The following is a 16,119-nucleotide window of genomic DNA, read 5'->3' as shown; positions in this document are numbered from 1 at the left end:
CCCACTGCTGCAGCAGATGAATGATGCGGCAGCAGCATCAGCCAGGTGATCTGCTCTGAGTCTCAATGAGCCCCCCCTCCCCTCCCTGGCTCTCTCTCCATGGGGAAGCAATAATCTCCAACGTGACGACCGAAGGCTATTTGAGCGCTCCAAGACGCAGCAACCTGCCAGATCCTGGAGAGCTTGGAGAGTCGCACTGCTTCACTGAACAGAGCTTGTAGGTGAGTCTCAGCTGCTAGAGGCTTTATCTTTAACTGCTTAGTTTAAACCAAACTGAAGGTAGAGACTTTTTCCTGTTTTTCTCTCCTGGTTTTAAACCTGACCTGAATTTGTGATTGTTTCCATTGCAGCTTTAATTTATTTATTTTTTAGTCCTGTTTTTGCAGCCTCTGATGCTGCATGGATGCATTGCTCTCTCAGTTACTATAGGAGCATCTTTCTTATCTATCACTTCATTTATAAGACAATTCCTAGTTTTTTTGTTAAAACACTTTAGATTAAACAATATAAGAGTAGGAATTATTAATTTTTATCCTGTTGCTGCAGCCTCTGATGCTGCATGGATGCATTGCTCTCTCTGTTACTAGAGGAGCGTCTTTCTTCTTATCTATCACTTCATTTATGAGAAAAATCTTAGTTTTTTTTTGTTAAAATACTTTAGATTAGGCAATATAAGAGGAGAAATGTATTTTTTCATCCTGTTTTTGCAGCCTCTGATGCTGCATAGATGCATCTTTCTCTCCGTTACTAGAGGGGCATTTGTCTTCTTATCTATCACTTCATTTATAAGAAAAATCCTAGTTTTTTTGTTAAAACACTTTAGATTAAACAATATAAGAGTAGGAATTATTTATTTTTATCATGTTGCTGCAGCCTCTGATGCTGCATGGATGCATTGCTCTCTCTGTTACTAGAGGAGCGTGTTTCTCTTTATCTATCACTTCATTTATAAGAAAAATCTTAGTTTTTTTTTTTGTTAAAATACTTTAGATTAGGCAATATAAGAGGAGAAATGTATTTTTTCATCCTGTTTTTGCAGCCTCTGATGCTGCATAGATGCATCTTTCTCTCTGTTACTAGAGGGACATTTGACTTCTTATCTATCACTTCATTTATAAGAAAAATCTTAGTTTTTTTTTTTGTTAAAATACTTTAGATTAGGCAATATAAGAGGAGAAATGTATTTTTTCATCCTGTTTTTGCAGCCTCTGATGCTGCATAGATGCATCTTTCTCTCTGTTACTAGAGGGACATTTGACTTCTTATCTATCACTTCATTTATAAGAAAAATCCTAGTTTTTTTTTTGTTAAAACACTTTAGATTAAACAATATAAGAGTTGGAATTATTTATTTTTATCATGTTGCTGCAGCCTCTGATGCTGCATGGATGCATTGCTCTCTCTGTTACTAGAGGAGCATCTTTTTTCTTATTAATCACTTCATTTATAAGAAAAATCCTAGTTTTTTTTTTGTTAAAACACTTTAGATTAAACAATTTAAGAGTAGGAATTATTTATTTTTATCATGTTGCTGCAGCCTCTGATGCTGCATGGATGCATTGCTCTCTTTGTTACTAGAGGAGCGCGTGTTTCTCTTTATCTATCACTTCATTTATAAGAAAAATCCTAGTTTTTTTGTTAAAACACTTTAGATTAAACAATATAAGAGTAGGAATTATTTATTTTTATCATGTTGCTGCAGCCTCTGATGCTGCATGGATGCATCTTTCTCTCCGTTACTAGAGGGACATTTGTCTTCTTATCTATCATTTCATTTATAAGAAAAATCCTAGTTTTTTTGTTAAAACACTTTAGATTAAACAATATAAGAGTAGGAATTATTTATCTTCATCATGTTGCTGCAGCCTCTGAAACTGCATCCATGCATTTATCTTTTTTTGTTTGTTTAAATCAAATTGTTGCATTTTTTTCCTTGCAGAGCTTCTGTTTTGCTAACATCTCCACTCGTGCTGCAGGATCTTTTATTAATGTGGAGAAAAAAAGGAAAACTGGATTTGCTCTCAAAGCTCCATTAAATTAACTTATTTTAGAGTTTTAGTTTATTTTACTTGGCGATAAATGTGGTTTGGGCTTTGAGAAGATCAGGTCTCCAGATCAGGAGTCACTTAATCTCTTATATAAGAGAAAAGCCAAACTGGGTAACCTGCTCATTAAAAGTGCTCCTAATCCTCATCAGCACCTTTTAGTTTTAACTTCTCCTTCAGGACTTTGATTTAATCATAATTTCATCGCATTTCTAGCTTTGCTTTGTTGATGTCAGCATCTGCAGCAAACTGAGACATGGCTTCAGATCAGATTATGGCGCTCACCTTTTGTCTGTCTGCCTGCTCTCCTGTAAGACCGTCTAAGCTGTGCAGCAGACACATCAACCTTCATAACCGCTTTGTCATGACTTCACTAATCCCTCATAACCGTCTGGATATATGATGATCATCGTGATGGAGGAGGCGGCACACTGATCAGGGATCTCGTCCCATGCAGCCCTTAGACACTGATAGGAGGGAACCAGGTCACCGTGGAGCTTCTTTCCTCGCTAACATCTACGCTTGTTTGTTCTGCTTCGTCTTGAAGGAAATCCCAGCTGCAGACATGGGTCGTCAGGAGGGCGACTACGCCTGGAAGAAGAACACGGAAAACATCCAGGAGATTTTTGACTTCATTGAAGAGTTGGGATCGTAAGTATTTCCCGTCGGTGAAAAGTTTTGCACAGCTGGAGGTAAAGGAAGAGATTAGTGGTTTGATTGGATTGAGATAAGAAGGCCTACTTTGTTTAAGTTTTAGTCTGACTCTCCTGATGGTGTTCATTCACTAAAAAAGGGGAGGCCATCTGTCACTATTTTCCTTTCAATAAAATATACAATTATCTGGGAAAAATGTGTCACTATGAGACGTGCAACTCCATTAATCCTAATAGGTTTTGTCACAATATGAACAAATTTATAAGCTTTATTTAAATAATTTTATCAATTGAGGGTAAAACTCAAAGCTACAATTTCACTTCACAAAAAAAAATACAGTTTATAGAAAGAAGAAATGCAAAAAAAAATTAAAAAATGATCTGAACATTTAGTCTGACTTCTAAAAATACATTAAAAGTATCCTTTTGTTTTGTTAATATATTGATTAATCACCATTAATCGCTTGTTAAAGTTCGTTGACTAATTTGGTAATTGAATTGGTATCCTGAGGCCAAAATATATGATAAAAAAACGTCTCACTAAATGGGTGTTTGTGATATTTAATCATTTATTTAATACATGATACAAATAATAAATATACCATTGAATTGTAAAATGCACAAATAATTAAATGCACTATTATATAATAAAAAAAAAATTTAAATGCTTTAATATTTACACATTATTGGCGACTGCTGACTTGACTACATGTATATAAACGTTTATTTTCTTTCATCTCTTTGCCATTTAAAATTAATGTGAAATATTTAATTTCTTTTTAAATCCTAAATACTTTTTTTCTTAGCTTTGTTAATTAATAAAAAGAATCCATAGATTAATAGATTGCTACAGTAATTTAAATATGTTGCCCTAATTTTAGGCAATGAAGCTAAATTTTATTATTTGGCTACACAACTATTCTATATTCTATATTTCTATATTTCAGAGTTCTATGATTTTGTGTTTTTGTCCAAAATGTTGCGGGAAAATTGTCGCCATTTTTGTGACCTTCTCACCTTCCGTTAATGTTACTTAAAGAGAAAAGCTCATTTTTAAAACACATCCATGTAGATCTGGAAACATCATTTGCTCCAAAAAACAAGAATTTTATCTGGTTTATATCAAGATCGTGATGAGAAGAGAAAATTCAGTATTTATGTTTGATCAATGAGAATTCTCAACCAAAATGCATTTACTGTGAATCCTTCAACCAAAGTGGCGTTCAATAACATCCACGGTTTTTAACACCTTCACCTGGATTCTTTTGTTTTCCCATCAGAAGTCATGAAGTGAGTTTATTCAGCAGGTTGAATATTTTAGAGAGTAGAGTTTTCCTCTGCAAACATCAGCACCGATAAGACTGAAGGAGTCTGTTTTCTCTTTAAGAAGCTTTTGTGTTTTATTTCCCAGAACGACCTGCAAAACTAAAGCTTAGGGTTGCACTGGAAAAACTATCTAGAAATAAGTAAAAATGTCTTAAATTAAGCGTTTTTACCCTTAATTTGAGTAGGTAAATGAGATGATTTGCCACTGGAATAAGTATTTTTACTCTTAAAATAAGATATTTAAATAAAATGCACTTGAAATAAGACAATGCAATTGTGTTTTCTTATTTTAAATGTAAATTGTCTTGTTCCATTGGTAAAATGTCACTTTTACCTCCTCAATCCAAGAACAAATGCATTTATTTCAAGAAAAAATGACTTATCTAGATCATCAATAGATGATCGTGAGGGATTTATGGGTGGCCGATAAAAACAGTTTTTTCACACGTTCAATGAGTAAAAACTTTGTATTTTCATTGCATTGAGTTAAAAATCAAACAGCTTAAATAATAATGCTTTAGTAACTAAATATTTTTGCTATTATATTTGCTATTCTTATATATACTCAGAAGGAAAGAGATATATTAGTAGAATTACAACACATTTCCATATGTATGGTGCAGCACATGACTTTGCGCTCAGTCCTAAACATTTATTATTATTATTTATATATGTCAAATGGTTTTTGAACATTATAATGTTCAAACCTGCTTCCATAAAAAATACAGCTGCTTTTACCATAAAAAATATTCAAATTAAACAAAAGAACATGTGAAAATATTGTGAAACATGGCTGTCAAGGTTAAAAGTTCTTCTTTTTTAGTTTCAGTTTATTTTAGGTTTTGTTTTAAACAAAATTTACATTATAAATATAATGCCTTCACCTTTTGGAACTAATACTCATATCAGCTAATCAGACAGCTGGTTTTAGTCGTCCATAACGCTGCCTGAATATTTGTTATTGGCATTTAAAGCTTCACTAATGAGTAATAAAGGCAAACTGAGCCACAGAAATGCAAATATTGCAGTTAAAATCTGCCAATTTTTAAATCCGACACCTTGTAATAAATCATGCTTTATTAACTGCATATATTGTCTTCTAGTTTATTAAGGAGAAATATATATATATATATATGCTATATTAATTGATTAACTGTAGTAATTTTGGCAAATTGAGACATAAAAATGCAAAATAACTGGAGTTCAGATCAGTTCTGACCTTTTTCCATCTCTGAAAAAGTGTGTCAGCTTCTGAACAGATGGCAGCTTGATCATCATGTCTGCCTCCAAACCTTGACACCTGTCTGTGACCTGACCCGCTCAGTGTCTGCCCCCCCCCTCCACAGGCTCAGAGTCTGACCTTTGGGCCTGGAGCCCTCAGCTGGCCGCTGTTTCCATTGCGTCAGGGATAAATGGTCCTAATCCTCCCGCTGGAACAACTATTCCCAGACTGGGGCTGAAGATAGCATGGGGACAGGACGTAACGCTGCCAGAGCAAAATAACAGACTTCTGACATGTGAATAGTTAAGCTGCAGACTTAATCAGGAGATCTTAACCTCATGATGAGGTTTTCTCTTTACTTTTGTTCAGGGGAATTCTAAGAAACTCAAATCTGGAAATCTAGATGCTATAAATAGGAGTGATTTTAAACACTTGGTGTTAGATATATTTGATCAGGAATAAAAGCTGCAGTGCCTTTCCAGGGCCGCTGTATGGAGGGAATTTCGTTCCATATTTTTTTTGCAAGAAAGGAGATCTTCGTTAATGGAATTTATTAATAAAATAAAATCCAGATCAGAAATTAAAATAAAATAAAAAACTTTCATTCAAAAAATATTTTTTTGTTTGAAATAATCCAAATTAATAAAAATAAAAAATAAAAATTTTCAAAATAAAATTTTCCAGATTCAATTTCCTTCCATTCTGGGGGCGGGCCTTCCTCTGGATTGAAGAGTAAAGATGCATTTCTATTGGTCTGTTTGGCGTTACACTGGAAAAAATCAAAATCTAGATAAGTAATTTATTCTTGAAACAAGTGCATTTGTTCTTGAATTGAGGAGATAAAAGAGACATTTTGCCAATGGAACAAGACAATTTAGATTTAAAATAAGAAAATAAAATTCCATTGTCCTTATTACAAATGCATATTATCTATCTATCTTACTTTAAGAGTAAAAACACTCATTCCATTGGCAAATTATCTAATTTACCTACTCAAATACAGGTTAAATACACTAAATTTAGGAAATTTTTACTTATTTCTCGTTCGTTTTTTGAGTGTAGCAATACCTTTTATTGGTCATGACTGAGCGTTTGTATTGGGCTTGGAGTGAAGAGAATGTGATCTGTAAATATGTGAAACTCAAACTGAAAAATAAAATAAAAAAAACATCAGAAAATAAATGAAATCAGATCATTTTAATAAAAATTTAAAATAGAAAATCTGAAAAAAGCCTTGAGAGAACAGAAGTGAAATGGCTCTTTTTATATAAACTGAATTGAATCGAATTAAAAGAATAAAATCTAAGAAAATGGTAAAATGACTCTCAAAAGATCATTTTATTTTAAGACGTGTCATTTCTAGATTTTGTTTGTTTCCAATTTCCATTTACAGAACATGCTCTTTGCTTGCAACAATTATGGAACACAATTCACTCCATACAACTGAGTCCTTTAATTATAAGTTTCTGTAAAAGAAAAGCTTGAACAAACTGAACAGTAACAGAGGAGGAAGAGCAGCCATCTCTCAGAGGAAACGCTCATTTCCTCCCACCAGAGAAGAACCTAGAAAGCGTTTCTTAGGAACACCGATCTCAGCGTCTCACTGTCTTATGTTTCCTCGTGTGTCTTCAACAGGGGGGCGTTCTCTGAGGTCTTCATGGTGAGAGAGCGGAAGACAGGAAAGACGTTCGCTATGAAATGTATAAAGAAGAAAAAGAAGAGGGACATCAACCTGGAGAACGAGATCGCTGTGCTGAGAAAGTAATGACTGTTTAATTAACCTCCCATCCTGCATCCGCAGAGACTGACCTCTATGGCGGCGTAACCAATGCCTCTCTTCTTTCCAAACAGAATCCAGCATGAAAATGTTGTTGGGATGGAAGATTTCTACGAAAGCCGGACGCATTACTATCTCATCATGCAGCTGTGAGTTTCTGTTTGATCCTCCTCCAGACAGAGATGAGTGGGTTTGAACAGTGTCCTGTCTCTACTCCAGCGTTGCAGGTGGCGAATTGTTTGACCGTATTCTGGACCGAGGCGTTTATTCAGAGAAGGACGCCAGCAGGGTGATCCAGCAGGTGCTGGAGGCCGTCGGCTACCTGCATCAAAACGGCATCGTCCATCGAGACCTCAAGGTGAGACCCAGAAATAAATAAGCAGTTTTTGAATGCTAACAGATGGTCGCCATATTTCAATTCAATTCAGTTTATTTCTATAGCTCCACTTCACATCATGTCATCTCAAGGCACTTTCCAGAACATCCAGTCAGATTGATTCAAAGTTTTCTATCCTAGAAAAACCAGCTGATTGCATCGACTCATTGACTCGAATGCAATCCCTCAGACTAGGTATACTTGTAGCGACAGTGGAGAGGAAAAACTCCCGTATAACAGGAAAAACCTCCAGCAGAACCAGGCTCAGTGTGAGCGGCCATCTGCTGACGAGCCCACATGCCAACCCCTACGCCAGAGGACGAAGAGAGCACATCCAGCCAGCCACAGCCCGAAAGACAGGACCGCACTGGAAAATAGGCCGATCTCAAACATCTATAAAAATTAAATGTTTTGATCTGGAGGTGGAATTTGGACCCCCAATTTTAAAGATTTGAATTCCACTTTGTTGGAGGTTCCAGTTGCTTTTTCCTACTTAGATATTTTGACTAAAAGTGGAACGCACCCTCACATCTGGAAGCCATTTTCTTCTACACTGTCTGAAAAAACTGTTTTTAGAGAAACTATAAAACAAACTATTTAAATCTGGGATATAAAGATTAATTCTATTCTCCGAGTTGATTATAAAGCAACAAAGCAAGTAACTATCACGATAATTTGAAAGACCTTAAATTTTTTTTTACCTCAATACAACACTTGGAGCTTATCAATGCTCCATGGAGGCTGTATGGCGCTAAATTGGGGCCATTCATTTTTTTCTATTTCAATTTTTTTTATATTTAAACTAAAAGATTTGAAACTGAAAGCACAAATAAAATGTAACAGAACAATTAAACTGTAAAAAAAAATGTAAACAAAAAATTATATTTAAAAGATTTGAAACAGAAAAAATTTATTAGGAAAAGCATTTTTGAAACTGTTTTTTAATCAGAAAACAAGATTTAAACTAAAAAGAAACGTTATTTTCAATTATATATATTTTAAGACATTTTTTAATTCACACTGTTCATAAACGCAACACATGGGAACACTTTTTTCAGGTGCCTAAAGTGTCAATCATCAACCCAGATCTCATGTTACTTTAGTCCCGCCCCAACCGTATCGGTTTAAGGGTCAAAAATGACACAGATTTCTAAGCTGCTTTTGTCCAAAAGATTAACAGAACATGTCAAAGAAATTAGCTCAATCAACTAAGTTATGATTTTTTTAAACATATAAAAAAATAAAGCGGAGGCTGCTTTTGTTTTTTTATTTTTATTCTGTTTCTGCTGTGATGCTAAAGTCGACGGTTGTAACTAAAGGTTTTAGAATAAATAGGACTGGAAAAGCTCCTCTTCTGCTTTTTACATTTTCCACCATCTGATCCATCATCAGTGATACTTTAGAACAAAATGAACATGACAGTCGATGTTTTAACGGCTTTTCTATCTGCCCCCCCCCCCCGCAGCCAGAGAACATCCTCTATTACAGCCAGGATGAGGACTCTAAGATCATGATCAGTGACTTCGGCCTGTCAAAGATGGCGGAAAATGGCATCATGTCTACAGCCTGCGGAACCCCAGGTTACGTAGGTAAGGGACTAACCTGCTGACAGTTATGAAAAGTAATTAAAAACCAGAAATAATCTGATTCTTCTCATTCTCAGCGCCTGAAGTTCTAGCACAGAAGCCCTACAGCAAGGCAGTAGACTGCTGGTCCATTGGGGTTATTACCTACATCTTGTAAGTATCCTTTTCTTTCTTTTAGCAAATGCATTTTCACATTACAGACGGAACGATTTCTTTACTCATTCATTCATTGAAAAAAACAAGAGGCAAGAAATATGGGATTACAGGGATGCAGACAAAAAAACGCATGTCCACATGTATGGAGTGATATTTGTTCCATTATTGTTACAAGCAAAGAACACATTTTGTAAATGGAAAATTTTAAAAATGCAATCCAGAAAAACTTTTTCTTCCATTTTCTTTCATTTATTTTTTCAAATGGTGTTTTTTACTTTGTGAAATTTTACATTTTTCAAACTTTAACATTTTCTTTTACAGAGTTTAAGATTTCTATTTTACGTTTTCAGATAATTTTTCTGACTTAGTTTTTTGAATTGCATTCTTTTAAAATGGTGTTTCACAGATCACGTTCTCTTCACTATCAGCCTATCACACGTTGCTAACGTCCAGCAGACCAATAGAAATGCGCCTTTGCTCCTCACTCCACAGTAAAGCCCGCCCCCAGATATATAGAAACAGTGATTTGGAAAACAAAATTGGAAAGAAATACAATATGTAAAAACTAAATCTGAAAAATAAAATTAGAAAATATAACATCTTAAAAAAAAGAAGGAAAAAAAGAAAACAAATAAAAAAAAGGAAAACGAATTAATTTGGAAAAATAAAATCAGAGAATGCAGAAAAGTTATTCTGAAACCTATTCTTAATCAAGACGTTTTAAAGTTTTATTTTTTTAACTTTTTAAATTCCAAATAAAAACGTGTTCTTTGCTTAAAACAATAATGGAACAAACTTCACTCCATAGATGGGCCTAGAGTCAACAAACATTCATGATGAGACTTAAATATGAACATATAAAATATCTCATATAAACACATGTCCATATTGTGAACATGTTTAAAGTAAATCAAAGTGTGCAGCAGCTCCCTCTACTGGTAGTAAATATCATTACACAGCCTGTGTGTCTTTAAAGGAATAATTAATTCATGTTTTTTATTACAGACTCTGTGGTTATCCTCCGTTTTATGAAGAAAGTGAAACCAGACTCTTTTCCAAGATTATGAAGGCGCAGTATGAGTTTGATTCACCCTTTTGGGATGATATATCAGAATCTGGTAATTTTACTGACTTCTATCTAAAAAGAACTTCTTCATTTTAGTGTTTATTTCTCTTTGCCCCTCTAAGTTTCCTACTTTTACTCTGCAGCAAAGGATTTCATTCGCAACATGATGCAGAAGAACCCCAGCATGCGTTACTCCACAGAGCAAGCTCTCAGACATCCTTGGTGGGTTGGACTCATTTACTTTCATAAAAAACGATAAATCTGCTCAGACGCCCTAATGTGGGGGTCTTCAACAGGGGGTCCGCGACCCCTATGGGGTCCACGGAGGAACTGCATGGGGGTCGCAAAAGTTTTGGCTGATTAGACTTTTTTAAATTGGGGGGAAGCTGGGCACCGTTTCATTCACAACACCTGTCCCATCAACCAGGAATCAGAAATACTTTATAATCCCAGGGAGGGATTACTTTAGTTACATTACTCCATCTGTAATAGAGTGACTATAGGAGCAGTTTGATAGGACACTATTCCATACATTATATATAATTAGGGGGTCCCTGCTCCAGTTTGGGGTTCCTTGCCCTGAAGATTCCTGCTTTAGAGAATTAGATGAACGGTTGCGTACCACAGATACGTAACGACTTAATCTCCACCTTGAAATAAATCTAAGCTTTCTGTTGTCTGTTTTCCAGGATTATCGGAAAGACGGCCCGCAGCCAAGACATCTACTACTCCGTCAGCATTCAGATCCAGAAGAACTTTGCTAAGTCCAAGTGGAAGGTCAGTCCGCACTGATTCCTGGCTTTAAAGTGATGTAACGTTAAGTTGCGATTTGGAGCCCATTAACCAGGTGTTTGCCTAAATCCTACCCGATTAAGGCCAGTTGATTACGATGTGCTGACGTTAAAGTTACCTAATGAGGGCGTGTTTTTTTACTGGCATTGAGAACAGAACTGATCTGTATTTTTTCTTCATTATTATTTCAATTAAAATTTCCCAGTGAAGAAAAAATAATATGAAGCAAAAGTCTGGTTGCCTTTCGGATTTAAAACTGCTTTGTGGTCATGAGTATGGAATGAATTTTGTTCCAATTTTTTTTTTAACAATTCTTTTATAAACACAAATGTAAAATTAAGTAAATAGAAATTTTAAAAAGAGAAAAAGAAGAACAAGTTTTGTAAATGTATATTTGAAAAAAAATTGGAAAATGGTAATTAGATTTTTTTATATAGTTTTGTAAATTGAAGTAATAAAAAAAAACATTTAAAAGTGGAAATTCGTATTTTGTTTTTGTAATTTTGTAAATGGAAATAAAGAAAAGGATCAAATTCTGTAAAGAGAAATCTGAAATAAAAGATGTTATCCAAAATTGTAACTTTCAAAAAGTTCTTAAGATTTTTTAGAGTAAGTTCTATGGAAATGGAAATTTAAAAAAAAAGAAAAAGAAGAACAACAGTTTTGTAAATGCAAATTTGGGAAAAAAAAAAATGTGAAAATGGAAATTTAATTTTTTTTTATATACTTTTGTAAAATGAAATAAGAAAAAAGGTCAAATTTTGTAAACAGACATTTGAAAAAAAAAATGTGATCCAAAAATGTAACTTTAAAAACTTTCTTAATCAAAAAAGATTTTTGAGAGCAAGTTTCTATGGAAATGGACATTTTTAAAAAAGAAAAAGAAGAACAACAGTTTTGTAAATGCAAATTTGGAAAAAAAAAATGTGAAAATGGAAATTTAAATTTTTTTTATATACTTTTGTAAAATGAAATAAGAAAAAAGGTCAAATTTTGTAAACAGACATTTGAAAAAAAAATGTGATCCAAAAATGTAACTTTAAAATCTTTCTTAATCAAAAAGATTTTTTGAGAGTAAGTTTCTACGGAGCCCCTAAAAGGACACTGAAGAGAAAAAAAAAAATGTGTTGTTTTTTTTTGCAGTCTCTCTCTCCTCAAAACCTTTTTCTTTTTTTAATTTACTAAACATTTTTTTCTATAAACTAGATATCTATTTACTGTATTTATATTTTTATCTACAAATGTTTTCTTTATTTTAATTAGCAAAATGCTTTTATTCAAATTTTAATTTACTTTTTTCACACTTTTATGTACAAAATTTTTCTAATTCCTATTTACAATACGTGATCTTTCTTGTCTAAAATAGTGAAACAAATTTCCCCCCATAATGAATTACTGGTTGAGATAAAGCCTTTTGTTTCTGTCTTCTGTTTACAGCAGGCCATCAACGCCGCTGTAGCGATCAACCACATGAAGAAGCTGCAGATGGCCAACACAGAGCAAACCCTGAGGAGGGTCAGCGTCCCCGACATCAAAGTCAGCGACCTGTCTTCACCAAGAAAGCACTCCAAACATCTGGATCCAGAGAAGCCAGAACCCAAGAAGGAAGACGTCAACGGGAACATCAGTGAGACGCATCACATGTCTCTGCCCACAAGCCACGTGGATCTGAAGATCCCCTTCCACCCGCTGAAGGCCACTCAGAGCCAGGCCCCCGGGCACCATGCGCCCTCTATAGCCGAGCAGGGGAAGAACGTGTACCACTCAGAGCCAGCCAACCTGAACGGGTATGGATCAGCACCCGCCATCTTGTTTATCTCTAATGTTTAACAAAAGCAAACACCTGATGTGTCATTTCCTTTCTTTTTTTTTTTCGTCATTTACAGATACGCTAAAAACCGGAACGGCAAGACTTTACAGACAGGCGTTTGCTCTATGATGTGAAAGCTGGGAGACGTTTCATCTGGAAAAAAACGATTTTATGGTAGGTTAGCAACTAAGTAGAGTTTGCAGCGCATCGCACAGATCTTCATACCCACTGGATGAATTAATTTATTTCAGACAGACAATTTCCAGCAACAAAAACAACAATTACAAAGAAAATCACAATCAATTCATACGGTTTTAAAATTTCATTCCTCACAAGCAACAGGCTCGGGGTATTTTATCGGTATTTCAAAAAATAACAATAAAATAAACACAGTGAGCATCAAGAATGAGGCACCTGTGTGAAAATAAGGTTTAAAGTTAGACCAAGACTTTGACTAGGCCGTTCTACTGCCTAAACACACATAATTAGCTTTGCCTATTAACTCCATCTGAGCTCAGGGCCCAAGCCTGCTTGAGGCCCTATGAAAAATTAGATTTTAGGGCCCCTATATTTCTGCAAATTCGCTGATCAGATGATTCACCATTTTAAACCCATTGCAGGGTCCTTTACTGTCTCCTATTAGTATCCATCACTTTAGCAACATTTAATGTTGCTAAAGAAAACTAGTATGCAGTTTATTTAATTTTTTTTATTTATGATATTTTTATATATATGTAATGATTTTGACATGGGAATAAAATATTAATATAACAAATACACAATTTTACAATGAAGTTGTTTATTTTTGCCAATGTACTGCATAGATATAATATATATATGAAGTGAATTTTGCTCCGTTATTGTTGCAAGCAAAGAATATGGTTTGTAAATGGAAATTTTGGAAAACAAAAAAATACAATCCTAAAGTAAAACTTGAAAAGACTTCTCAAGGATCAAAGAGATATTTCTATCGGTCTGCTGAACATTAGCAACATTTTAATTGGGCTTGAATTGAAGAGAATTTGTAAAACTTGAAAAAATATAAAATTGATGAATAAATGTTTTGACAAAAACAAAGTTTGAAAAAATTACATTTGGAAAAATAAAATTGAATACAATTTTTTTTTACATCTGAAAAACCGCAGTTACTCTCAGAACCTTTTTTGACTAAGTTTATTAAAGCTGCTTTTTATTCAAATTTCCATTTACAAAACAATAACGAAACAAAGTTCACTCCATACTTCTCTTTGTTTCAGAATAAAAGGGCAGAAAATAAATGTAAACTTTGCATCATGTGATACACTATTTACAGTAGCACACATTAAAAATGGCCCTTCCATGCCAGATGTCAGTCCACTTCCCTGCAACTCCCAGTGAAATCCCCTCCATCTTCCAGCCAGTACAGTGACCCCCCTCTTGCATATTTTCTCACTCTGACTCCACCCTTTCACTGAATTACAGGGTCTGACCAGGAGATGATGCTTCTTTTTAAAGCTTAATGTCCACAAATCATTTAAGAAATAATATTTTAGTACAAAGATTGATATTTAACCCCTTGAGGCCCATTGTTGCAATTTTGCAACAAACACTTTGTATTAAGTACACACCCAAATAAAGCATGTGCATTCCCCCAGTGCCAGTTTTTACACATTCGGTGTGGACCTAGGAACCTTTGGAAAGCTCTTGTTTTCATTACAACTGGTACCTAACAGTGTGCCATCATTGGCCGTTATAAATGTCACAAATCTGCAAACCTACAATTGTGTTTATCTTTAAATAGAAAGATAAAAAAAAACTGTTTGGCAATGAGTTAAAGGGAAATACCCTTTTTAAATACATAAAAAAAAACAGTTTTTGCCATCTCAGATTATATTCTTTTCTGGATAAAGTTTGAAATATGACTTTACTTTTTCATTTTTTATAACTGTAAGGTTGACAGCAGCAATACCTCGAACGCCGTGTATAATGTCTGTGTTTTGCCTTTTCTGTGTTCTTGGATGGCCTGTACAGAAACTGAATTTCCCTTTTGGGATAAATATTGTTTTTATTTTTATTTGAAAATATGCATCTATATTTATACAGGTGTCAAGGGGTTAAAAAGAAATTGCCGAGTCGTGATTTTAACCCCCTCCATTGTGTTGATCCCCCTGCAGGTCAGTGCTGCTGTTGTGACTCAGCAGGATGCCTCATGTCTCATGTCAGCAGCTCCTTGTTGCTCAGAGGAAGAGGAGGTTGACTCCGTCGTGGACCTAAGCGGTTTGCACCATCCACAGTCTGTGGGGCTTTTGGTCGGAAAGAGTGCCAATAAATACCCCCCCACGCCCACCCTCACCCTCCAATTAAACATTCATCCAAGTGGCAGAATCTGTCCATCACCGATCCAAAGGAAGGAATGATGGGCTGCATGTGAGAGTCCCTGACCTCCAGGAATTCAAAGTTTCCTTTAAGAGAGAAAACTTCATTTGTTTGATGTATGTTTGCTCGTTTTCCAAAATGATTATTTAAAATATATAAAGCGCACGCAGAAAAGAGATGATAATGTCCATCCACTTCTGTAAATAAGGAAGCTGTAAACCCTCCATGATTTTTTGAAAAAGTGCTCTAAGCTTCTAGAAAGCAACTATGATGTAAATCTTTTGTTTTTATTCCTCCTGTGTTTGTTTCTTTCTTTGCTCAAGCAAATTAATCACATTAAGACTTAAAGTATGATTAAAATGCTAATGCATAGTTCTGACAAGCCATCGGCGGATTCAAACCTAAAAGTTGATCATTATTTTTAGTAAAAACTCAACTTGTAAAATGTGAGGATGTGTTTTTTTGTTTTTCTTGAATCCTGTGCAGCTTTATTGATCTTTTCAGGATATTCTGGTTTGCTCAGAAATAAAAGCTGAGTGGATAATCATTTACTTGAACTCGTTAAATAAAATATTCTTAATAAAACAAAATGTTTCTGGTATTTTTGTTTTTGTTTTCGTCTCCCCACTGAGTGTTTTTTTTTAATGTAATCAAATGTCTGTCCAAACATTTGGCTGCTAAGAACGGGCAGCATGAATGATGCAATCGACTGGTCGCTAAAACTGTTTTTCTGTCTTAAATCAACAGTTTTAGTGTGTTTTTGTTTACTTTAAAGTCGTAGGGAAATCATATTTACATGTCAAATCATTCTGGCATAAATATGTATATAAATGTAATCTTTATCAGATTATATTTTTCCAAAATGTAGAAAATTTCTGTCTTAAAATCTGTGGGGTTGTTTGTTATCTTATACAGGCCACTTAGTTCTACGCAGAGATGGCAAAAGTACTCACTT

At 34.6% G+C, this 16,119-nt stretch overlaps 1 protein-coding gene across 1 annotated transcript; it reads left to right on the top strand.

Moving 5' to 3' along the window:
- The first annotated feature begins 125 nt into the window (after positions 1-125).
- Positions 126-15,690, top strand: LOC107103852 (calcium/calmodulin-dependent protein kinase type 1D-like). Its single transcript, XM_015403688.1, has 13 exons — positions 126-221; positions 2,593-2,696; positions 6,882-7,007; positions 7,098-7,172; positions 7,243-7,381; positions 8,865-8,988; positions 9,063-9,138; positions 10,147-10,259; positions 10,351-10,429; positions 10,897-10,984; positions 12,437-12,786; positions 12,886-12,983; positions 14,963-15,690. Exons 2-12 carry the CDS (start codon positions 2,611-2,613, stop codon positions 12,941-12,943), a joined length of 1,314 nt encoding a protein of 437 aa, XP_015259174.1. The 5' UTR covers positions 126-221; positions 2,593-2,610; the 3' UTR covers positions 12,944-12,983; positions 14,963-15,690.
- Positions 15,691-16,119: the final 429 nt, after the last annotated feature.

Source organism: Cyprinodon variegatus, unplaced genomic scaffold, assembly GCF_000732505.1.
Source record: "Cyprinodon variegatus isolate N-32 unplaced genomic scaffold, C_variegatus-1.0 Scaffold1543, whole genome shotgun sequence".
Lineage (NCBI taxonomy): Eukaryota > Metazoa > Chordata > Actinopteri > Cyprinodontiformes > Cyprinodontidae > Cyprinodon > Cyprinodon variegatus.
The sequence above is the reverse complement of the archived record's forward strand: the minus strand, read 5'-3'. Positions and strand labels throughout refer to the sequence as shown.

Coding starts and splice junctions, on each gene's coding strand:
- LOC107103852 (XM_015403688.1), top strand. CDS start 2,611: ATGGGTCGTCAGGAGGGCGACTACGCCTGGAAGAAGAACACGGAAAAC. Junction 7,008..7,097: donor GAGATCGCTGTGCTGAGAAA/GTAATGACTGTT, acceptor CTTTCCAAACAG/AATCCAGCATGAAAATGTTG. Junction 10,260..10,350: donor GGATGATATATCAGAATCTG/GTAATTTTACTG, acceptor TTTACTCTGCAG/CAAAGGATTTCATTCGCAAC.